General features: G+C 42.1%; 1 protein-coding gene across 1 annotated transcript in view; it reads left to right on the forward strand.

The window, feature by feature from the left end:
- Nucleotides 1-26,053, forward strand: part of IGHMBP2 (immunoglobulin mu DNA binding protein 2) — a 61,860-nt gene that overhangs the window by 4,515 nt on the left and 31,292 nt on the right. The window contains exons 2-8 of the mRNA XM_081919197.1: nucleotides 243-412; nucleotides 3,488-3,680; nucleotides 4,181-4,278; nucleotides 8,461-8,624; nucleotides 9,381-9,581; nucleotides 15,579-15,726; nucleotides 17,370-17,544. Of these exons, the coding sequence (XP_081775323.1) occupies nucleotides 243-412; nucleotides 3,488-3,680; nucleotides 4,181-4,278; nucleotides 8,461-8,624; nucleotides 9,381-9,581; nucleotides 15,579-15,726; nucleotides 17,370-17,544 (1,149 nt within the window). The remainder of the gene's footprint in view (nucleotides 1-242; nucleotides 413-3,487; nucleotides 3,681-4,180; nucleotides 4,279-8,460; nucleotides 8,625-9,380; nucleotides 9,582-15,578; nucleotides 15,727-17,369; nucleotides 17,545-26,053) is intronic.

A 26,053-nucleotide genomic window follows, 5' to 3' on the forward strand; every position in this document is an offset into this window, starting at 1 on the left:
CTTCAAGTAGAGGGGACTCTTTCCAATAAAGGACTGTCCTGTGACAGCCCTTTACATAGAGCACGGACCTCTGAAAATAGGACACATGGCCACTCAATCTAGGGGATGTTTCTTTGTTGTCTACCAGCATTTCTCTTCACATTCTTCATGGGCAGAGGGAGAGTGGAAGAGGAACAGACCAGATCTTAATTCATACCATTCTCAAACTTCTGAATCTATAACAATTTTATGTGTTTTTCCAGGGCATGGAAGGAAAGTTTCTCCCTCAAAGAGCTGCAGCGTAAAGGTGTCTGCTTGCTGAAACTTGAAGTAGCCAGTCAAAGAACGGGGTTGTATGGCCGTCTGCTTGTAACTTTACAACCTAGAAAGCATAGCTCAGAGACGGAGCTGCCCTGCAATAATTTTGGTCCTGGTGAGTAATCTGTTGTTGACTTCAATAGAAAGCAGACAGAAAAGCTAAGCCTCGGTGCATGACATCACGAGCTCTGTCTGTTCCAGCGGCAGGAGAACCATCCTTACTTATGAAACTTACTGATGAAACCTTACTGATGAAACCTTATTTTCTCCTTCCTATGCACTTTATTAGCTCTATGCACTTTATTAGCTCTTTCCTCCTCCCACTGTGTTGCTCTTCTCCCCTTGAAGCCAAGATGACAGGGAAGCAGTGGGCAGTCACCTCTGAGATTGTTGTTTCTGCACTTTGCTGCAGTAATGGTGGCTCTTCCTTGCATGCACCCTCTGTTTTCCTGTATTAAAACAGGACTGGGTATGACTTGCTTTGCAGTCTTAGATAACCTAAATCTAAGGCTGGAAAGGAAGATAGCTCTTCTTTCATCTTCCGAAATGCAGCCTTGTTTAGGCTGTTTGGCACAAACTTGTGTTCTGGTGGCTCCAAGCTTCCATTCCAATATGTACAGGTGAGGGAAGAGTCAAATAGAACGCCGCAGCACATGGGGAGCATTCTTTTTCTCTCTTTCACCCCAACCCTCAAAGGAGAGAGACAAGTAAGTAGCCATGTTGGTCTGACACAGTAGAAATATATAAAAAAGATTTAAAAAATTGTCCAGTAGCACCTTAGAGCATAGCTGTCAACCGTCCCTTATTTGGTGCGAAACTCCCTTATCCCAGCGCCGTTTCCCGCTGCTGTCCCAGATTGATGATGTCCTGTAAATTTCCCGGGTTTCAAAGGAAGCAGCTCCTCTCCCTCCCTCCCTGCTGGCCAGGGAGGAGGGAGGCTCCAACTATGTTGCTTGGCTGCGTTGCTCACCCAATAAGGAGTCTAAGAACGACTGAGGGGTGGAGCTTGCATGCCTTGTGCCGATCAAATCGGCTGCGTTGCCTGTGGACTCGCCTTTGCTCAGTGCTTCCCAGCGGAGAGGTGACAGTGGTTTTCCTTGCTGCATCCTCTTTGCCAGGTTGTTGCACTGTGGGAACCACCGCTTGAGGCTTCATTTGACTGCTGGTTGACTAAAATCCCTTATTTTGGCTGCTGATCCCTTATTTTCGAGGCTGTTGGTCCCTTGTTTTCAAATCTGTAAGTTGACAGCTATGCCTTAGAGACCAACTAAGTTTGTTCTTGGTATGAGCTTTTGTGTGCATGCACACTTCTTCAGATATGTGAAGGAGAGAGAGACAGATAGCCCAGACATACTGGGCACATGTTTCAAATCTGAACCTGTGTTGAACAGCATCCCAAGGGAATCCTTTGGGGCTGTTTCTTTTGAGGAGGAGAAAAGGGGGGAGGATAGGCAGGTTAGCTCTTTAAGGCTAGGAGGGAGATTGGAGACTCACCTGGGGCCAATTCTTTCTTGCCACAGGAAATCAAGCAAATGGTTAATTGTATACCAGAATAAACCCCTCAGTTGTGCATGATAATAGTAATCGGGGAGCAGCATGGCATTGCATCCTTGGCTATTTTAAAACAAAATACTATTTGGAAGTGCATTGCATGAAGCTAGAGAAACATGAACTTTGGAAAGCGCCCCCCCCCCCCCCGCCCCAGACTTTGAGAAGCACATAATCTCCCTCTGCATTGTTTCTGAAAGAGCACTTCATTTCTGAAATGCCAGCATGGGCTACAGAAATTGTCCGTTGGGTTCACAATTGCTAGTGAGTGATCATTTTCAATTATGCAAAGCTGCGTTTCTCTCTTAATGAATAAATATTTCAGAAAGATGAGGGAGGCAGACAGGAGAGTGGAAAAAGACAGATGAAAATGTGGTTTCCTGTAGTTGTAATTGAGTGATGTGAATCTAAGAGAAGGTGACTTTCCGCCCTGCTCCTCAGGTACAAGCACAGTGGATTGATTTTATTCTGGCAATTTAAACTGGCAATTCCTATAACAATTTAAGATGCATAACAATCTTTATTTAATTCATTGGTATAAAATGAGTTTCATTGGTACTTGAATTATTTACTGAAGCAGAATGTATTCTCATTGCTGGATACAATCAATAGGGGTTTGTTGATTGGTTTTTGGAACTAAGTGGTGCTTGCATGGCTAACACTTGCTATATTTTAGAAATATAAATCTGTGAGTGTGTTTTAAAACTGATAATGTCTGTCCTGGGGGCTCTATATATACTGTGTGATTCTGGAGACTTACTATTAACTAAGGGCATCCTGGTATGCTGATCTAAATTCTTTTTGGGCCAAGATGAGAACTGGATCAAGCCTCTCAAAGATCCTGGCTTCCTTGAGATGTACAAAAATCTGATGGCATGCCAGGTTTCAGTGTTCAACTAAAGACCCAATCTTCTGAATGATGTTGCTGCCAGGTCAACTACAATGCCTGTCTTCATACTGAGCATATCGGATTGCACAACTTCTGCTTATTAATGCAATATGGCTATTTATCTTTTAAGAATGTATTGAAACAGTCATTTCCTGTGTTATTAAAACAGAAGTGAACAAAGTTGGTACCTTAAAAAAGCGGGTACCATTGGTGGATCTGTAATAGGATTCCTCCTAGTCTGTGTTTTCCCATCCAGTCCATATTACAGACAACAACCAGCCAGTGTGGGATGAACCTGCTGAAATGAAATAGCTGAGTGTTGAATTTTCAACTCAGTGCCAAGTTCTGTGCTTTTTCTACTCTGGCTTCAAGGTGAAGCTTCACAGCTGATTAGTCAGGATCTTGGTGGACATGTGGGAGGTGGAAATCGATCCTGGGGGGTGCAGGCAGCCAGTTATGTGGAGCTGGATGGGTGGATTGCAGAGGGCTCCTGCAGTCATTCCTGAGGACTGGAATGTTTATTAGTAGAGAGCTCCATATAGCCATCACTCAGTGGAATACTTCTTATGTCCCAGGTTTAACCCCCCCAGGTTAAATAAAGCTGTGTCAGACAATGGGAGAGACTGCTAGGAAAGAGCTACTGTAAGTCACTGTAGACAATGGTGGGTTTGATGGGCAAATAACCAAACCTGGTATAGGGCCATGTTGCCTGCTATTCTGTATCCTGAATGTTCTTCTCTGTTTCATCTGCAGGTGACATTGTTGGACTTTATGAAACAGCAGGCCAAGGTGATCAGCTCTCCACAGGACTTGTCACCCGTATAGCCCCCAAATCAATCACGATTGCAATTGATGAGCCTCAAAGTAACCTTGTGAGCTTGGACCAGGGGAACTCCTATCGTCTGCTGAAACTTACCAACGATGTCACATACAAGAGGCTTAAAAGGTAAAGCTACTAATATAGGACAGGTCTTGTTTTATTGTGTGCCTGAAACGGATAGTAAGCATGCCTTTCTTTTCAAAAGTTGTAAAAAAAATAATGGGGAGAAGGTATGTTTTCTCCCACCCTCTCCCTTTTCCATATTATCACAGGACAACAAACTTTGTACAAGGGCTCCAGATGCCAGATTTGGTGATGTAGGTACTCACTACTTATAAGCAAAGTAGTGGGCTTCCTTACCCAGTTTAGTACTATGGGTTCATAGAATTATAGAGTTGGAACGGAAGAGATCCAGAGTGTCATCTAGTCCAACCCACTACAATGCAAGGGAGAGAGGATGTTCAGCTTTTTCTCCCTTCCCCCACCAAAAAACCCTCTCTTCAATCCAAAGACTGCAGAGATGAACAACACCCAGCTCTTGAAGTTTACAGCAGAAGTTTATTCATGTTTGAGAATATTGTCTGAGTTTTAAAGATTCACTCCCTTTGTATTATTTTCTGTGGCAGGGCCTTAAACACACTTAGTCAATATCGCTCCGGGCCTGCATCTGGTCTTATCGACGTCCTCTTCGGCTCTTCTGAACCTAGTGATGCCAACAATATAAGTAAGAACTTTTCCTTCTCTATATAGAATGTGGATACCATGCTGAAAAATTCTGAAGACTGGAGAAGTCACTGTAACACATACTGTTCCAACTATGATGTACAAATATATTTTGTTAGCAACTCCGAGAGTACAGCCTCGCCAATCTATTGTGTCAGTTGAGGAACAGTATCACTGGAACATCTGATGCCGTGCTAAGTGCATCGGGCACCACTGCTCTCTGGCATTGGCACTCCCTTACACGTGCATCACAGTAGCATAAACATTTGTTGTGCAAGGAGCTTGCATCAGGACAAAATATTGTTGTGGAGCGTCTTCATAGATTTAGAATCCTGATGTCCTCAGTAGTCAGTGGAGCCAGACACCAAGTGGAGAGGCCACTCTTGTTCCACATGTCTTTCCCAGTATGAGGCAGCACCACTGAGGTTACTCATGAGGTGGGGGGCAGGGCGGGTTGTTGTCACCATTTTAGATTAAGGTGCAGTGGCAGGAGCTCAGTTCTTGCTGGCTAGGCTGGTAAGTATTACACTTGAAAGTAGAGGAACTTGCTTGTGTGGTTGTTCAGCAGCAACAGAAGAATAGCGCAGTGATTCCTATTAACCAATATTCAATAGGGTATGTTTGTGTGGCTGTCTAACCGTCATATGCGTGGTTTCCCCTTTTTCTTGTTTCCAGTTTAACCCTTACTGAGTACAGCTGCGAGGTTACACAGCTATGATTCCTTAATGTAAAGTGTTGGTGAAAGCAGGAACAGTGCTAGGAGCACCCGCAGCTATCACCCTCCTGTAGACTGAAGGCTGTGGGGGTACCAAATGCATTTGGTTGGTGCACAATTTTTGTTGGTGAGCAAGGCTACCAAACATTATTCCTGGAGTTCTGAAGCATAGTTTACCCTTGGAGTTTTGAGGAGTTCATAATGGACCCACAAACTCAACAGGGGTATTAGATGTTTTTCAAAAGGGCATCTTTAGAACGTGGTGGGGCCAGAAATTAATAGAGGACAGACAGACAATGGCAATTTGTCAGAATGGTTGCAAGATCCTGTCATGAGAGGCAACCCACCAGCATTCATGCTCTGCATCCTTCATTCATTTTAATGGGCACCGTGCCAGTATTCACAGTAGTGTCCCCCACCAGCTAGTCTTAAACATTCCAGTTTCAGTTACTTATCCCTGTTCTCTGTCACCCAGGAGTCACCTGGGCCAACAGTTCTGGTGCCAAGAAAAACACCATGACTTACACAATATAACAGGTCTTAAGTTTCAGCTGCATGTTACAGGTACTTTTACTTATTGTGTGAACTGAGCAGTCTAGTTGTTCTCAAAAATAATATGTGGGACGAAAAGGTCACAGTCCTATAATATCCTGTTTCTAGTGAACAATGCAGTACACAACTGCTTATCTAATTCAACTACTGGAGAAAGGTGGCACATACTTTCTGATGCAGATGTTTGCCAGAAGATTAGTTGGTGTGTCAGGGCCAATCTGCATGCTTGGAAGAATTGTATCATAGAGCTCAATTATCCCATTTCCAAAGCAGGTGGTAGCACACATTTGCATTCCCCTTTCCATAAAAAGCTATCTTCACATCAAGACTAGCTCAGCAGGGGGACAGCAAGGCCTAGGCTAGCACCTGTGAATCCTGTATTAATTAATTAAATGTATATCCTCTTCCAAAGGAGCCCAGGGTGGCAGACAACAAAACAATAAAAAGCATCTTGAACCATTTCAATGCAGATACAGGCTGGGAAAGAACTCTACGTAAAAGGCTTTTTGGAAAAGGAATAATGATAGCTGGTAACCACCAGAGGTCAGCATTCTCCTATGAGCAGCATATGCTTAAGCCACCTTGTAACTGCTCTTACTTTTCTTCTATCGTCTCTTGAAAAGTACTTATCCCATTTTTTAAGGAATCTCTATGAAGGATGTCTTTGTGCAGCTGTGTGAACGTTCTGGTGCTGCTAAGGAGGATGCGAGAAGCTTGTTAGATCTGCATTGCTGTGCTGCTTCAAAGTGGCTTTCTCTTTGGTCAGGCCTGGCTGGGCTTGAGTCATGGCACCTGCCCATTTTTCTGAGCTGCTGCTTAGTGGCTTTCCCAGAATGCTTATGTACATATAGTGTGCACACATTGTACTTCCTTTTATTTCGGCAACATTATTCAGCATACTGCCTTCTGCCTAGTGTGCTGCAGTGAGGAATCCCCATTGCTCCCTGCTGCTGTGACCAGCCAGTCAGTCTCACATCACCTAGAAGTAGCAGCATACAGGAGCATAGCCAGCCACTACTACTCACTAAGTAAGTCCAACCTGCACCAGTGGCATTGCTGCAGACCCAGAAGGACCACCTGAGATGCCAGTGATCTAACTAGTTCATTCTAAGGTAGCAGCAGCTGTGGTTAGTCAGAGTACCTGGCAGCTGCTGTAGGCAAGCTTAGCGGGTTGTATAACACTGAATGCTAGATGTAACAACATGCAATGGGTTGTGAGCTTTCAGAGGCAGCTGGCTGGTTGTCATGCGGTTCAGAATGCTGGATGGGGACTGGGCAATTCTTATAGGGCAGGGCAACATTATAATAAAAGATTCAACCTTACTGTTGTGGGATGTTTTCCAGAGTTCAGTAACCTGTGAATTCACATGGAATGTATGGTAATTTTTTAAAAAAATCCCATTTTTAAAAACAAAACCACAGAATCAGCTACAAGCATTAGCCTAGCCTTGCCGATTTCCCCCCTGAAGAGGGGAAAACCATTTCCTTCAGAAGTGCTTCCAATGGTAAAACAAATAAAGCAGTTGCAGTTACTAATAAAACTGTAAAACAAATCAAAAGAAGGCTGGAAGAAATGGGACCTTAAGACAGTCTTTGAATGGTCAGTGTAAAGTGTGCCTTCTGTAAAACTGAAACGTGCAACCTGATGGGTCATCCAGGTGGAAATGCTAAAAACTGAATGAATTGGGGTACTTCCCTTTCCTGCTGTTTAGAATGAGAAACCTCTTGGCAACCTGGTTTAGCAAAGGTGACGCTCACTGCCCCTTCTGATGTGCCAGCTTCTTGCAGATACAGAGGAATTAAATCGTTAGTTCTGTGTCTTTTGCCAGCCTGAAATTACAAATGCCTGTTCCATGTATCATTTGCCAAACTAACAATGAGAACTCCTACTTGCCAACTGTTCCTCTTTCATAAAAAAGAAATCCAAAACACCCTCCTTTATATTTTACTTGATTTCCTCTGGACCTCTGAGACCAAATGTTCTTCTGCTGATTACTGTAGCACTCTGACATGAAACAAGCAGCAGGATAGAGGCCAAAGCCATCTTCTTTTATCTTTTGCAGTTGAAAGGGTAAAGTTTAGATATTAATTATATGAACTCCTGTACCATTTGCTGTGCAGAACATTTTTAGCGTCTCAAGTCTGCTCTGAAAGTGTTCTCACTGTGTTCAAGACAAATGTACCTCTACTTTTGAAATCTTGATCTCATTTATCTTTGCACGGCTGGATAGGATATTATTTAGTAACCCTGTTTTGCAGATGATAAAATGAGGCTGATAGATTGTATGACTTGCTTACGGCCAAAGAAAAAGGGTTTCTGTCTAAGCAGGAATTTGAACATGCCTCTTGCACTTACAAGCTCCTTTGCAATCATTGCCATGGTGCATATTGCTCTTCCCACTTTTGTAGGATGCTATTAATGCTATTAATCATTCTAAGAAGCCCTGTCATACCTACTTAAGCAGTGCTGGTGTTTGGCCTTCTAGCAAAGAAGGTGTTTTTTTTTTAACAAAAGCAAAAAACCAAGAACTTCTTAGTGAGATTATGATGGTGGGATTTTTGTAAATGTACCGCTTCTTTAAAATACATCCTGGCACAACACACTGACTTTCTATTCCAACACAGATTTAGATAATGATGCAGAATATCTCTGAAATAGAGTTTGAAGACTGGGAATATTTGCAGCTAAACATAGTCTGTCTTAAAGGCAGCCAGGACTCAGTATGGGCTCACACTAGGGATCCTGACTCCTCTGAGTATTAACTTGGATGTTTCCTTTGTTGCAAAGGTTATTCTTGCTATCAAATCTGCTTCCAGGAGCAGCCTCTTATTTGCATTGTTGCACTTGCTTTCTTTTGCAAATGTTCTTTGCGGGACTGAGAACTGAACAAATGCTCCTCCTGCTGCTTCTCGCAGAGCTGTTGAAGTACTACAATGAATCACTGGATGCCTCTCAGAAGGAGGCTGTTTGCTTCTCGCTGGCACAGAAAGAGCTTGCCATCATCCATGGACCACCTGGAACAGGCAAAACGACTACGGTGGTGGAGATAATACTCCAAGCTGTTCAGCAAGGCTTGAAAGTGAGTGAGTGGGTATGGATTCTAAGGGAGCTGCTTGAGGGCAGAACATAGTGATGGCCGCCTAATCCTGGACAATTTTGTATGATCTGGCAGCAGCTGTCCAGGGGTTTCATGTCCCCAAAGGTTGGGAAACATAGCTGAGTCTCACCATTTCCATTACTTCATCCCAGCCATTCTGCATTTTAAGACATATTTCTGTGTCTCTTTGAATAGCAGGAAGAGGGAGCATCACTTTATTAGCAGAGTATGTAAGAATCTTTACACCCTTTACATCTTGTATTTGTCCCCATGACAGTGTGGCCCTCTTGTGCCCTAGTTATAGGTTGGGGAGTGACCTAGGATAGGTTGCAAGACTCCTCCAAGATTACAATAGATGGTATTGGCTGGGGTGAAGCTGTTGTTTGAACCCATTTGTCCATACTACTGAAGCACCTCTAACCATTAATTTGAGGTTCTCCATCCTCCCTACTGACCTTGTATTTTTTCCTGAAGCAAAACTGGGAGAGATCCCAAGAAGGTAGTAAAATTACATGTCAGATCCTGAGGCCTGGGTTTGACTCTGGAATAATGAGAAACATCATCATCATCATTATTATTTTTAAATGTGGCTCTTCCCCTGGCACTTATAAAAGGATCTCCTTTCCCTTCTATTTTGAAGCTGCTTCTTCAAACTCTCCTAATCTCATTTTTTGCATATCTTTTTTGGCCATGTTAGTGAAATAAATTAATGTTTTTTAAAATGTGCTCCTCTCCTAGATCTTGTGCTGTGCTCCATCTAACATTGCAGTTGACAACTTGGTAGAAAGACTCGCTGGCTGTAAAGAGCGGATCCTGCGCCTTGGTCACCCGGCTCGTCTCTTGGAGTCCATACAGTGCCATTCACTTGATGCAGTCTTGGCACGTGGGGATAATGCCCAGATTGTAGCAGATATCAGGAAAGATATTGATCAAGCATTTGTGAGTTTTGTATTCTATTTTCCACAATCTTTTTTTTAATGGATAAGTATTCTTCAGAATATGTTTCTAAAAAGTGCAGAATGTATACTTTTGAGAAGGTATAAGTGCAATACAGTGTAATGCAGGCATGGCCAAACTTGGCCCTCCAGATGTTTTGGGACTGCAACTCCCATCATCCCTAGCTAGCAGGACCAGTGGTCAGGGATGATGGGAATTGCAGTCCCAAAACCTCTGGAGTTATTATTCCTACAAACAGGAATAATAGCATAATACACATAGCCCTGAAACACCAAAGCAGATTTAACCAAGGCCCACTCTCCAAACTTAGGAAAATGCACATTTATTGGCCCTCATTCGGCCTATTATCTCATCCAGGCACTGATTCAGAAGATATGAGTCTATGTCTTAGGTCTATGTCTAGAAAAAATGTGATCTGTGAAGTAGCTGTATATAATCAGACCTAGCTCAGTTTTTCATGACAAGTGTATATATGACTGCTGGACTTAGTAGAAGAGTGAAATACTTAAGGAGAGATTAAAAAGCATAACCTCTTCCTTACTGGAGCTTAGTAAGTGTTAGCATTGCCCCCTTTTAGCTCTGGCCTTTGCTTTTAGGTCAAGGCTGAGTCATTGGATGAACAGAATAAATGACATCTGCTTTCAGGGAACTCCCCCCCCCCATTAAAGCTCATTGGGGCTGAATGGGGTAGTAATTTCTGAATTTTCCATATTTCTTTTTCCTGATCACCACCCAAGTAGAGAATGCAGCCCACCCATAGCATTACCACTTAAAAGTATTGGAAGAAAATTCATTAAAAGTCTTGGTAGCTCAATTTGTTACATGTTCCACTCGTCGCAGCCTAGTTTTAGAGTTCTCTATCATCCTCTTTATTTAATTTCCTGCTTTAAACTTAATTCAAAATGTGGCACTAATTTAATTGGGATATTATTTATTATTACAAATTATTGCATTTCTTTCCCAGTGACATTCTACAAAATGGCTTCATAATTAAATTAAATGCACTATGCTGGGAATTTGTCCACTATCACATAGAGGCATACCTGAAATGGTTTTCAGGACTTGGCACACACTTTTGCCTGTCCCCTTTAAGCCCCTTCAGTCTCTGGGAAATGATGCAGTAATGATCTTTATTTGTCTTGTTTGCTCCTTAATACCTTTGCTTCTTTAGCACCCTCAAAATAATAATAATAATAATAATAATTATTATTATTATTATTATTATTATTATTATTATTATTTATACCTCGCCCATCTGGCTGGGCTTCCCCAGCCACTCTGGGCTGCTTCCAATAAAGCATTAAAATACAGTAGTCTGTTAAACATTAAAAGCTTCCCTAAAAGCATTTTTACTAGTTATAATTAGTATTATTCTCATTTATTTACACAGTGCTTTATAACCTTTATTGTGCAAATTGTCACAACACGCACACATAGGTAGGTGGCTGTTCCTCATATTACAGATGACAGGCTGTGGCTGAGAGATAGTGACTTTCCCCAGGCAAGCGTTGGAACTGGAAGTTTAACCCAGGTCACCCAGATTTATATACACTTTGCTGCTCACTGGCTAGTCTGGCTTTCATTTGACTGTAAATAAGCTTTCTTAGTGATACCTTCTAGATCTCTTTCCATCCAATCCCTGGTTAGCAGCTGACTTTGCTGGAGAGCCACTTCAGAGTATTGGGATGGAGGGTCCCAGGCCTGAGATGCTGTTTGCTCTACATGTTCCTCTGTCACTATTATCCTTTAAAGATATATTTAAAGACCTGACAGTGGCAATCTAGAACAGAGTTTGGTTGGGTGGGGGGATTTCCTGCGTGGTGTTGGCATTGCAGAGGGATGAAGTTGGAGCAGGGGATGAAATGAATGCAGTGCTTGTTTTTATTTGGAATTGATAGAAGTGTGGTGGGGGCCAGAACAAAATGTTTGCCATGGGTAGCAAAAAACACACACACCGACTGGATGCATAGATTAATTGAATCAAATGCAGGTGTGAATACTAACTAGACAGAGTCCATCCTTTGAAGTCAAATCTACCCCCCTCTCTTTTTCTTTTGTATATCAAGAAATAAGGCAAGGAACATATGCTCAGTTTTGACTTCCCAAACCCAATGCAGGCTGCTGGTCACACTACATTCTCCAATAGTCCATGGCCGCAAGAGGTTTAGAAGTCTACATACCGCAAGGTTATTTACTGGGTGGGTGTGGGGGGAGGTTGGTGTTACAAAAAGTAGCCTCTTGGCCACCAGTGTCTAGGTACATAAATGCTGCCTTCACTTTCTCTACTGCTCTGTAGGAGAGCTGCCTGTTTGTGAATTATGTTTGCCTCGTCGAAACTAAAAAAAACACACCTAACAGGCAAACTGAGATGAGAATGTTTTCTGGCATGTTCAGAGATGAGAGCTATCCATTGTGTTCTCTGGAGCAGTGGTGTTCTGATGTACAATCTTCCCTTAAACTACAGCGGCCGACTATTTAAACTAGAGGATAACAGACAACTCAGCTGTTAACTGCAATTTATTTGTGTAATACCCCACACTGCACTGAGAGCCAGAGTGGTATACTAGGAGGAGGAAGACACCAGCATCCATGAAGGTCACTGGTGACCTTGAGTTATTCACTCTCGACTGTGCCTATTTCACACAGCTGTTGTGAGGATATAATTGTGGTGCTGGTGGCTGTACATCACCTTAAGCACCTCTCATGGGAAGGTTAGGGTATACAGTAATAGTCATCAACCTCTCTCAATAATGAAGTCTCAGTGCCCTCATGCCGATCAGAACAGAACCAAAATGGACCCACTGAGAGACAAGAGGGAGGTATCGGCATGCTTGTGGGAGGGAAAATCCCAAGTTTTGGAGAAGTAAAATTAAAACTACTGCAACCACCAAAATCCTAATGAGGGCTCAGTATGTTCAGTGGACACCAGGCATTGCAGAATGTTGTGTCAGTTGGAAGAGAAAACTAAAGCAGTAGAATGAATTAGCTTTTTTAGTCCCTAACATCTTATGATATCCTGGAGGAAGGCACATTGGACAAGAACACCCCTGTTAGGAGATGAATATATACTGCAACATCTCGTTGCAGTTTCTACTTGTACTGTAATAATATGCTGGGAGCTAAATGTTCTCCTTTAGTGAAAGCTACAGAGTTTGCCTCTTTCAGCATTTTCAGATTTCTCTTTATAATAAGCTTTAATTGCCGGAGCAATAAAACAGCTCAGAAGTTGTTCCCTATTTGGAGGAATCCAGGAGAGTGTAATTGTTTTGAGAAATTAGTCCCCTCCCAAAGCAAATTGCAATGGAAAGTAGCTTGCCTATCTCTCCTGTGTCTCCACAGCCAGCAATCATGGAAAGGGTTCAGCAACTTTATAGGTTTTGTATATTGCAGTTGCTTCACTTTTTACTTTCTTACTTTATTTCATTATTTCTTATTTTATTTTGTTGTGTCCCAAGAAAATAAAATATCCAGAATAGGTAAGATTATTATTATTTTTTGGATCATCTCCTAGCACAGGAGTATGAAAGACTTTCTATTATATGGGATATTTCTTGATTTCTAAACATGCCCCCCCCCCAGGTTTGGTGCCTTAAGACTTTTTAGGCATGTTTGATATAGCATTTTGAAGGAGGCAACAAATGAGACACGCAGGCAATAGCATAGGCTGAAAGACTCATTTAACACCACCCAGTGACCTCCGTGGCTGGGCAGGAGAGTGAACCTGGGCCTTCTATATCCAGCCCCAACTTTCTAGCCACTTTATTGCGCTGGCCCAGAAGGGTAGCAGTATCACAGTAATAAAGGCTAGCAATTTTATTATTATGTCACAAGATTATTTGTGAGGACTTGAGACAAAGCCAGTGGGGAAGGGGCAACTTGTATTAATTCAGAAGATTTCATATTCTTACATATTTAAGTCTGGAATATCTTGTAGTTTAAAAAATCCTGCACCAATAGTTGCCCCTTTTGAACAAGAACTGATATTAATGCTGCAATCCTAAATTAAATTAGCTGGGAGCAAGTTTCATTCAGCTGAATGAAGCTTCTGAGTTGGTATGTATATGATTTTAATTGTAAGGCCATAAAAAAAATGAAGTTGTTTCTAGATATTTGTTTATGTTTTATTTACCCCCTTTTATCCTTTCCAGGACTAGAAACTTTGTGTTTAATAAAGGATGTGATTCAGGCCATTTTGACAGCAATCTCTTGGCCAAGAATAACTTGGCTGCAGAGTGCATGTTGTGCATTCCTGCACTAAGCATGAAGTTGATTATTAGTTCACACCATGCCCCTGGAGAACTCTGGTGGCTGGCTGGTGGTGAGCACAAGGTTTCTTGGTTTAGAGCCTAATTTCTCCATGAGCAGAAGGAGAGTTGTGCTAGTACCACCACCCCCAACTTTCACGGGGCCATCCAGTCCCCAGAAAAGGGGGTATAGGATGTTCAGCAAATAATGCAGGAAGGGAGGGCAAAATAAATTAATTTTCAGAGGAGGACAAGGGTGACTTTCCATTTATAAGAGTAGTCGGCAGAGGGTTTTCACCTTCTTTTCTTTCAACCAAAATGGCTTTGCTTCAGTGGCAGAACTTCATTGGCAACCTGGCGACATTCCCATGTCCCACAGAGTGGCCCAATGGGAGCACTGCCACATCATGGCAGCATCGTCACCAGTGGCATTGCTGGTGGGGGGAAAAGAAGATTGTTCCCCAACTGGCCACTGCGGGGAGCAGCTACCTGTGCCCCAGCCATGCCTTGGGGAGTGGTGACATTACATCGTGACATCAGTGGGCCATTTCTGCAAGACATTGGAACGCCACCAGGATGCGGGTGGTAGTTGAGACTAAGTGGTGGTGGTGTTGAAGAAAAGAAAGCAGAGAACCTACTGCTGCCGTCTCTTATAAATGGTAAGTCTCTCATGCGCCTCTGAAAATGAATTGATTGTGCCCATCTATGCTGAAAATTATATATCTCATCTCCCAGACAAATGCTGTAGGGGTTACCTCATGGTTATCTATATCAACAGGAGTTTAGGTAGGTTGCCTAGTTTACCTCATACATTTGGTGCCTGATCAGAGTTAGAAAGGTGTCCCTCTTCGAACTGAGGTTTTCATCCAATGCAAGCTAGACGGCATAATGGGGTTGCCTTGAGATGAAGGCGTGCCAAACAAAGCTAAGATGAGAAGAAATATAGAAACTTTGCCTCCATCTTGCTTTGCTGCCAATTTACACCTGTGACTTTGAATATGCAGCTGAGCCAAATCACGAGATTATTTATATTGTGAGAGATTTATTGCTGTTGGGAAGTCTTGTATTGTACAATATGCTGCTTAGATGTGACAAACCACATTAGGATGACCACATGGGTAACAACAAAGTAATGCTACCTACTGGTCACATTGTGTGTAATGTTTTGTTTTAAAAGACATGCACAATTAGAAAGTGTTGCAGGTGCTGAAAGTTGCAGTGTATTTTAATTAGTATGTCCTCAGCTTGCAAAATCTGGAGCAAAGGGGTGTTTGAGACTTCTGTTAGAATAGTAGTTATCACTAACCAATTAAATAAACCCTAGGGCTTGTCTGCATATTTTCAGGGATTAATGAATCCCAGCTGGATCCTCACATAGATGAAAAGCTTTGTTATGTTGGGGAAGGGGAATTATTGTTGCTACTACCAGAAAAAAGCACCATTCATCAACAGTACCTCCATTAAATAATTCATATTGAATTCACCACCCCAATATACTATCAACAAACTATATTTCCCTTTCTCATGATGATTTACATTTTGTCAGTATAGGCATAAGGGCTGAAAAGAGAGCAGCTTGATATTGAATTGTAGTATGCTGCATTTTAATGAGGAAGATTTTGTTTCATTAACTATTATCTTAGTTGCCAAACATTGTGTACAGTGACACACTGGGCCATAAGCTACATTGTAGTATGGGGAAATTGTTTTCCTCTTCTTCTTCCCCTTTATACAGGTGAAAAGCAGAAAAGCCCAAGACAAAGGAGAAAGGAGCCATTTTCTAAATGAGATTAAAACACTGAGAAAAGAACTGAAAGAACGAGAGGAAGCTGCTATGACTGAAATACTGACGAAAGCAAATGTTATTCTGGCAACAAACACAGGTTAGAGGAACTTTCCTGGTTTGCTTGGGTGGGTTTTTTTGCCTTGAAGAATAGCTAAATCAGATTATTGGCAGCTACAGATTTAGGCTGCTCTACACTCCACTGCATTCTTGTGCTTTATCATGAACTCCAAAGATTGCCCAGTGCATCTTTGAATTGATTCTCAACCCAATATGTGTAAAGGTATGTTCAGTATACAGAATTGCGTCTTGCTAGATGATTTGCCTTTTTCTTCTGTGCAGTTCTGCTTTGCAGTTGGATGGTTTGTATAACTAATCAATGCTGTGCGCACATGTACCGCACACACAACTCTGTCATTCATGTTTTACAGAACATCTTTTACTTAATGCCGGCTAATGAGGGAAGGGAACATGCATTATTTATATAACTAATCAAGCCTTTGGAGCTGAGAAAGCCGTGAATTGTGTTTTAAAGTATGTACTTAATGTGGCTTCTTGGATCAGGGACCAGACAAATTGCTCCTGTTGGCGATCCCCATGGTATATTTACCAGGGAAGCTTGCAAATAACCCGAGTGAAAAAGATTGCATATTAAATGTTACAAACATATGCAAAGATTATTTATGAGTACAACACAAGTGCCATATTAAAATCAATTTGTTGTTTAAAATAATGTTTCCCTTTTGATTGGAAGGCTGAAATAGTACTTTAAATCTCTCACCACTGAGTGTTCTAGACAAGCAGAATACTAGAGTGTATTCAAACCTAGCACACCTGGAAGAAGGCTAGGCTAGTATCTTCCTCCCTGACGTCTAGTTGTGCCAGGAAGGTGGGTGGGTTTGTTCATTCCTAAATGCAGGAGTGTTTAGTCATTTGATTATCCCTTCTGAAATCCAAGTGGCATAATCTAGGAATAGATCTGCATTGCCATCTACTCTTTGGGTGAGTTAGGTCTCCTAATATGGGCCATCTTAGGGTGTATTGGACTTTGGCATTTTTTTTCCAATTTACTATTTGAAAGAAGATACTACAAATGTGATCCCTTGGAGGCTGTTGCTTCAAGAGCAAGAGTTGTCAGCTAAACTTGAGACATTTATCAGGGCAAGGATGAATGGCGTCACACTCAGGGCTTGGCAAGTGTACTGCTCAGGTTTTTTGTGGCCAAGGAGAGGGCACATTGCCTACACAGCAGAAGCAGTAGCCAAGGGTGTTGGGATCATGCCAAGCTTATCAAAGGGGCATATTTGGGCTCAGGGCTCCCTGCAGTCAGAGGTACTAACATTTACGCATGTTTGAGCACAACATCCCTTCTTTCAGAGATGAATCAGCCTGTTCCTTTTAAAAGCCACCTAGTGTTTCCAAAATTTCTCCCACTACACCCACTCACACAGACATACAAGCACCTGGCAAGCATTCCTTCTGCCTCACCTGCAGGGATGGGTGAACTTTTCCACAGAAATAGCCAATAGTGCTTGTTCATTAGGAGAAGTGTTTTGGTAAACAGGAAATTGGACTGAGAGATGGATCCTCTGTTGCCTGTCACAGCACACTGCTGAGGACAACATAATGTGGAGGCTTGTGATACTTTGAAAAGATGCAGGTATCCAGCATGTCAAGGCCAACACGTCTTTACTCCATTTTTTGCTATGGTGCATAACTTTAACATTTTCTCTTGTTAACTAGGAGCCTCTTCTGATGGTCCTCTGAAGCTACTTCCTGAGAACCACTTTGATCTGGTGGTAATTGATGAATGTGCCCAGGCATTTGAAGCAAGCTGCTGGATACCTCTGCTGAAGGCCAGGAAGTGTGTCCTGGCTGGAGATCACAAGCAGCTGCCTCCCACAATCATCTCTCACAAGTAAGGAACATTTCCCAAAATGGGGCCATTAATTATTTGGAGCATTGGGGGAAATGTTCACCTGGGGGTTGAGGGGAAGTGTTTCAGTTTGGACATCATTACCTGTGTTTATCTGTGCAGCAGGTAGGGCTGTTAATAGCTGGGCCAACCTACCCAGTCGTTATTTAAGGACATTGGTACCAATAGATCAACAGAAAAACATTTTTAAGCAGGAGTGGTTAGAACCATGGACTCTGATCACAAAGGTAGATTTTTTCCTATCAGTCATAATAGACATACTTTGCTGTTACACCTGAAAGGATAATAATAATTTGTCCTCATTGATAGCTGCGCCTTCTGATTAGAAGGAGGCAAGTATCTGGTAGCCTTCTCTGTGGGTGTGTAATTCTGCAGCGTGATAATACCCAATACAGAGATTTAGCAGAATTCCCACATCTCAGAGAAGGTTGCCTGCTGAGGATGAGAGCTTTGGGCTCACAGGAACTGTTAACTGTTGAATTAATTAATTTCTCCCTCCTCAAAATTTGAAAATTACGGGTGTAGAGGAATGACCAAGAGCACCGGAAGTTTAGGCAGGGAGAGCCTAGGGAAGTAGCTTGCATACAACCTGTTTTGAGAAAGAGTGAACTGGCCAGGATTCTGAATAAGCTGGCACCATCACCCAAATGGTGAGCTGCTAGTTTCCATGCACTGTAGCAGGAAGATACAGTATTGACAGATCACTACATTTTTAGAGATCCTCTTCATATATTATTCATATATATATAAATTTTGGGTTTTGAGTTTTCATATAGGGCTCTGTGTGTGCGTGCCTGGTTTGCTTGAGTTTTTCTGTTAGGAATTACTGCTGTGCTAGAAAAAAAATACATCTTATTTATGGACCTGCTCCCTGAGAGGCATTAAGCCACTAACAGGAATGTATTTCTCCTCTGCTTTTTACCTTCTACTCCCAGTAGGAAATTAGCACGCAAGAAGCCTATAAATTGTGCATTGTTGTGTGTGCTGCTCTTACTATGTAAATCTTTAGTCAGGTTTTTTTATGCACATGCATTTTATGGATCTCATATCTGTAATATAATTCAATCTTTTAGGTACAGGCATTATTTATGATATCCTGGTATGTATAGAAAACCTTTGCAGTGATGGTAGTTTAAAAGCATTTTTTTGTATCTGTTGTATCTGTGAGCAGCTGTTCCAAATGAAACCAGGGTTCTCTTGTGCACTTAGAAGGGCCTGGACTAGACAAAAAAATACTATGTCTTCTGACAAGTTGAAAGATGCTGTGTTATAGACTAGATGATCTTTTTCTATAGAAACTAATACTGGAGACATATGTCTGAAGATCGTTCCTTGCAGAGCATCATTTTGAGGAGCCCCTTAACCTTTCCCTACCCCATCACTTATGTAGTGATTTCACTGCAAAATCAACATAACACCTGTGTAGAACCTGAGCAGTCCATTGAATTATAGGAAAGATGTTCAGTGGTAGAATGGAGAGATCAGAACTTTGACACCCAGGAATTGTTGGGGCCTTTTGACTGAATGTACACACACATTACCGGGACGCGGGTGGCGCTGTGGGTAAAACCTCAGCGCCTAGGACTTGCCGATCGCATGGTTGGCGGTTCGAATCCCCGCGGCGGGGTGAGCTCCCGTCGTTCGGTCCCAGCTCCTGCCCACCTAACAGTTCGAAAGCACCCTTAAGTGCAAGTAGATAAATAGGTACCGCTTTATAGTGGGAAGGTAAACGGCGTTTCCGTGTGCTGCTCTGGTGCCGGTTCGCCAGAGCAGCTTTGTCACGCTGGCCACGTGACCCGGAAGTGTCTGTGGATAGCGCTGGCTCCCAGCCTCTAGAGTGAGATGAGCGCACAACCCTAGACTCTGTCAAGACTGGCCCGTACGGGCAGGGGTACCTTTACCTTTACACACACATTATGTCAAATAAATAATGGTGTAGACTGAAACAAAACAAAAACATATCAGGATTAGGGAGAAACCAGTGCTCATAGTGGGGAAAATGTAAGCAATCCTTTTGAAGAAATGAGCTCCATCTCCAATGGGAACCTTGTCATCTTTGTTGAACCTTGAAACCTTGAATCCTAATAGGCCTTTCTTCCCCTGAAACCTTCCTCCAGCCACTTCTCCAGATTGCTTGGATTCGATCCAGTTGGTTCCCTCCTGGGGCTGTTTTATTATGCTGACTTTTTGACCAGTCCCCTACCAATTCACGTTATTTGGGTGTAGCAAAGTAATCCTGCAGTGGCAAAAAGAAGGGAGATCAAGGAAGTGTGTTCTGCAGTACCTGGGAGAGTAAAACAGAAGTTGGTGACAGTGGCCTGGTATGTACATTTGAGCACCTAAATGACCAGGCATGCATGTTGAGGACCCAAGCCATGCCCTGTAGCTGAATACTCATAGGAATTTTAGAGCACTGGCTAGGAGTCACACACTGTGTGCTCCAGATGCACACACTGCCTTCTCTGCTAAGAACTTGGAAGGGGAATGAAGATCCTTGGACATCTGGTATGATATGGAATGTCAGATTCTGGTTCCTTGAACCAGGAGTCAAGTCCCTGGCCTCAGAGTCAGGCCTCTGTTCTTCTCTGTGGCCTGCAGGGTGCTTTTCCTTGAACTGGGCCAACTATTTATTTGGAAGAGGCAGAGACAGTTTTGCTGTCTTCTGTCTGTAGAGGGCACCTCCGCCTCTGAGTCTTGGTTGACAGTGTTTCCAGGAAATGGGACATGGTATCAGTGGTTTTAGCTGTGTGCATGCTGTCAACGTGTGACAGTTGCACAATGGTCTCTGACCAGAAGGAAGGCTTCTCTCAGTTCTGAGGAGAACAGCTCTCCAGAATGGGGGGCTCTGTAGTGAAGAGCTTTTTTCTTCCATCTTTTCATTCTTTTCCTTTTTATTCTTCCTGTGGAGGTATTGTCACAGATCCTGTTTATTTAAAATATTTGGACAGAAATGAAAAAGCCAGGAGTCCCTGTGGTAGCAATTATGAAACCGCAGTACATGTCATTTGTGCAAATTGTTGTGGATTGCAAACTCGAGTTAATTCCAGAGTGTGCAGCTGCCACAACTGATGACTAAAAAGTCTAGTTTGCAATTGGCACCCCAGGAATCTGTGTGTACTCATATGTGCACTGCATGTGCAAGGTATAGTCACTCAGACATTCCCATTGGGTTTGCTTAGAATTTATTTCTCTCAAGCCTAGTGTTGATACAGAGTTTCTATATGAGAAATGGACAAAGACCTTACAACATGTGTATGCTTGCTAAAAACGAACTTGCTGATTAACATCCTAGACAAAAGTACTTCTTCATGTAAAGCATAATTACCTTAATGTAATTCACTGTGACAAATGTGGCGTGGCTAGTCTCACAAATGGTTTTAAAGGAGAATGGGGCAAATTAATTGAGGAACAGGGTCTTCCAATAGCTGTTAGTTTAGTGAACCTCCCAAGTTGCTTTGGGTGTGGGGAGAGGGCAAAAACAGGGAAGAGGTATCACTTATCTATCCTGGTTGTGAGTTTTCTGGAAGAATACAGCTGGCAACTATGGGGAACAGAACACAGGAGTAGACGGACCATATTTTAAAATTGTGTCTCTGGAGAAGAGGGTAGCCAGCATAGTGTTCTGAACTATAATTCCTATCATCCCTGACCAAGTTGACTGGGGTTGATGGGGGTTGTAGTCTGAAACATCTGGAGGGCACCATGTTGGCTACCCCTACCGTGGAGCAACAGTCACATGCTTTGAAAAGGAAATTTTTTAAAATGCATTGTGGAAACTGCCACAAAAAGCAGTGTGGAGTGCTGCTGTCAGGATTCTACTCCATTGCATCTCAGTTTTTCTATTCCCCCCCTCCCCCCAAAAAATTAATAATTCAGCATTTAGTGTCTGTTGAGCATTCTTGGTCTTCACTGGGCTGTTTTTCCCATTATGATTTGTTATACTTCTATGAATCTGGGGATTTCCCCAACCATGCTAATACCTCCCTCCTCCTAGCCTGGAATAGATGAACCTAATGGTCTGTCTCTGTATAAGGCAGCTTCCAATGTTGGCAATTCCGAATAAATGCTTTCCAGACGCTTAGCTGGTGAAAACTAACAAAAAGTGTCAGGTGCAGTGGATTAATGAAACAATCTGAGTTCAAATATTTTAGCCTAGCTATAACTAATATGTAAGACAGTGTCTCAGTTTAAGAATGAGATTAACAGGTAAGAAAGATTCTAGCCCTCATGTTTTGGGAAGAAGGGCTTGACAATTGTGTGCCATGTTGTTGAAATCTCAGAAAGTAAAGGGTGTATGATGCAGTGGGGAGTGGTGCTTCTTTGGTTTCTACTAAACACCAGGAAGAATACTATTGCCAAGAGTATCAAAAGCCGCTGAGAGGTTGAGGAGAATTAACAGGGACACATTTCCCTTGTCTCTCTCCCAACAGAGGTAATCATACTAAAATAGTTTCTGTGCCAAAACCAGGCCTAAACCCCAATTGAAATGTCTGTACTCCTGATTGTTATTACAATAAAGTATACAGGTTATTCAGATGTAAGCAAGTTTTGCATATCTTATTATGAGCACATAATAAGATTTCCACCCTGTATGCTATGTATTTTTTAGGTAAATAATTTTAGCTTTGAGCTTTAGTGTTCCTGTCCTTATCCTGAGGCCTTGGATCTGTTTTCAGATGCATGTCATGAGGTTTTTACAAGCTGTTCTGCTGTTGAGTTCTTGCAGAAATATCTCTGTTCTGAAATATTGACAAGAGCATAGAAAAAGAAAATAGCAGTGAAGTTGATGGACATCTTTATACATTTCCCCTTCAATCTTTTTTTTTTTTTAAATTTATGCTGTTCAAAGCGTGGAAAGTGAAAACAGATTTCTTGATACTTGAGTTTTGTAAAATTTCCTTGTAAACAACATGGCAGTAAAATAATTTGTCTGGTTCAGATTCTGCTTTCTTACAAACTAATATCTGAGTTGGGACCAAAGCGTGCTGTTACATTTCACAGCAATATTTAGAGATAGTGGGCTTCCTGTTCTTCCTTTTGGTTTAATAGATTTAAACCAAAACAGAGCTTGAGAGGACATGGCTCTAATCAATAGTGTTTACAGATTTACATCTCCAAAGCAGAGTTAACAATAAATGATGCCCAAGGAGCTCAATGTATTAAACACAATGAATGTTCAAGGCATCAGTGGTACCCTAGATCTGTAACCCAATTGCTCTTCTGACAGGATGCATTGCAGATGGTTATGCCTGGAATAAAAGTCTGCACTGAGCATCTTGATTCTTGTCCATAAGTAGCATGTCAAATTAAAGCCCTGCCATTCTTAAATTGTAAGCAGATTCTCTCATTTACACAGCGTTCAGTGAAGAGGTGGTGGATCATTGACGTGTTGTCAGGGACTGGCTAGACGAGGAGGAGTGTTGGCTGCCAGTTGCCCGAGAAGCACCAGGGAGTGACACTGGGGAGGAGGGAGATTTTGAGTCTGACTCAGACTGGTGGGACACGGAAGAGCAATCCACAGAGGGAACCATCAGGGAAGTTCTGGAGCCAGAGAGTGGGGGCAAAGGGGAGAGGCACAGTGTGGACACAGACCCTGATAGGGATCTGCGTTGCAGCCCCTTCCAGCCCCTTCCCCCCTACCCCTTTTTCAGTGCAAGAAAGGAGAGCTGAAAAACAGAAAGAGCAGATAAGAAAAGTTGAATCATGCCAGAAGAATGCACAGAGAGAAATGCTTAATTAAGGGAAGGTGGGGAGAGGTTTCTAGCTTCTGCAACTTTCATAGCCTGAGAGCGTCTGTTATCTCTGATTGTGAAGCGATAAAGTTATTTGCCTTCAAGTTGCATGCCTGTTCCCGATTTACATATTTTACGGCAAGGCTGTTCTGGCAGCCCGACACATGTTTTCCTTGGAGGAGCATGGGGAACCTCAGGTCCCAGAAGGAGAATGCAGCCCTCCAAGTCACTCTCTCCATTCTTTGTCTTCTTGTGTGGGGATATGGACAGAGAATTCCCATAGACTGCAGCATCTGCCCCTCCCTTGCCCTTGAGCCTGCTTTGATGCTGCACCAAGTACCTAAAGTGGGCACAGCCAACTGGGACAAAGTTCACTCTGCTCGTCCGTCTGGGTCTTAGTAATACAAACCAGGTGGGCCTCCTCAACCTCCATCTAATTATAGGTGAGGGAGATCTTAATTAAAGCCAACCTGCTCTTCAAATAGCAGCATCCGCAGGCCTGAGTTCTGGCTGATAGCATGACTCCAATTCCTCTTGGTAGAGAGGGGGCCGGCATGCAGCACAGCCACCAATTGCCCTTGTCATATACCCCCTCACTGGAATTGCCCCACCTCTCTCTCGCCACATCTGCAATTGGGGACCCCCCTCCCAGTCTTCCCAGCTGATCTTGTGCCAGGCACACATCAGCTGCCACCTCTGAGAGCAAATGTCAAACCTTCAGCTGTAGCATATCCAGAATGATACAGTCCCAGCTACCCTGGTAGTTAAGCCCAGGCAGAGCTCCCAGTTGGTAAGCCTGGGTGTGGCAGGCTTCTCTGCTGGCCCGAGGTGAGAAAAGCCCCACATTGATAGGAATAGGGAGGGTGTACAGACAGCTGCAGAGTTCCTCAGGGCCAAAGATATGTTCACGCAAGCCATTTTGGACAGCAAGTACCCTTTTCACATTTAGAAACGAAGCATTTGAACCTGTGAGCTTGTAAAGTTGTCAGTTCATTTTGTTACCAGAATGAATAAAATTATAATTGTATAAAGGGGTGGAAAACGATTTTCAGAAAAAGAATGTTTTGTCTTGAAAATTTAATGGCTGCTGTTTTAAATTATTGGAATTATTTGTTCTCCTTGCTATTAACAGAAAAGTACTCTTAAAAGCTGCTTTAATCAAGTTTTGTTTGCAAAGGACAACAATGTCTGTTGACTGGTGTTTCTATTGGATTAGCTAACACACAGCTTGGATAGATGACTCTTCTAATTAAATGCAAAAGCCAATAAATTGGGAGCACCTTTTTTTAACTTAAAGAAGAAACACTGTTCTAAAATGTCAGGGATTTAAAAAAATCAAAATAAACTACTGGAAAAAGTAAGTAGCTTCTTTAAACATGTGGCCCATCAGCATGCCCTTGAAATGCTTTATCTGAAATTTGTGGCCTGCTAGAAGGTGTGTGGAGTTTAGAGAATTGGGGATGGGATCAAGGGTAGGGAGCTGGGGACAGAGTCCATAATTTTGGAAAAACACAATCTCCAGTATAAAGTTAGTTAAAAAGTAAACAGAAATTTTAATGTTAGCAAAGCATGATCTATCTGGATATAAAACACGCTTGAGTATAAAAATAATATTCAGTGTGTTCTCACAGATAAAACATTTGTGAAGTATCTGAAGGGGTTGCATGAGTTTGCATAGATGAGAGGATTTGTTTTGCTTGGATTATGTAGTGAGCTTCATCATTGAGTGGGAATTTTAACCTCAATTTCTCATACTCAAAACTAGCGCTCAAGAGCATGAGCAGATTCAAGGTGGATCCCTGTCAACTTCTGATGTCAGCAATCAGCTACCACCCACACCATCCTGGACAAATAAATGTTAGGAGTCTCCCTTTGTTCACTCCATTCGCCAACTCCCATATCCTTGCCTCACTCTCCCTTCCATCGAGTTTTCCTTTCCAGGACAACTCTCCTGCCTCAGTTTCCTCACAGACCACAACCTCTCCCATCTCCCTACATAGGTAAGTTGTAGAAAAGCACCACTTCGTACATTCTTCATCTGGATTTTTTTGGTTCTCTGAACAAAAGAATAACTTTCAATCTATGTAAAGACAAGTTATAATTAAAGTAAATGTTCTTAAATAGCTAAAAATTAGTCTCTGTCAGGGAAGCTCACTGTTTCCTATACCGTCCAACATGTTTGAGATTGCAAAGAACAAACAAGCGATAAATTTGGATATTTAAAATATATAGACAGAAAGTAACATGGCATGCTTTGCATCTTGCATACCTGTGGTGCCAGATGTAGAAGAGAAGCATGAGAACAAAGTATTTTTATGTTGTTGTTTTTAAGGTTTATCAAAAGCAAAGACAGCTCAAAGAAGGAGAGAATGAAGAAGTAATGAAAAAATTACACAATATCAAACAATATACGCAGTATCAAACTGGTACATAAGCAAAAATCTGATGAGACAGCGAGAATCATAAAACCTTGATGCAATAAAAAGTTTTCAAAATCTGTTTGAAAATGAGAATTACAATATTAAATACATTTGTTTTTCAGTTTTATGATCATAAAAACAAATTAGAATAAAATGAAGCTTTAATAAAAATAATAATAATAAAAAGTGTCCTCATAAGATGAGAATGGTGTGTGTATATGTGAGAAAGAATGAGAGAGATAAACTGAGCAAGACAACAGAGTTAAATGACTGGAACAGAAATTAGAAATGGAATAGACATAGTGAAACAGACATATTTATATGCTGACTGGATGAATT

The sequence above is a fragment of the Podarcis melisellensis genome, assembly GCF_964234715.1.
Source record: "Podarcis melisellensis genome assembly, chromosome: 1".
Classification (NCBI taxonomy): domain Eukaryota; kingdom Metazoa; phylum Chordata; class Lepidosauria; order Squamata; family Lacertidae; genus Podarcis; species Podarcis melisellensis.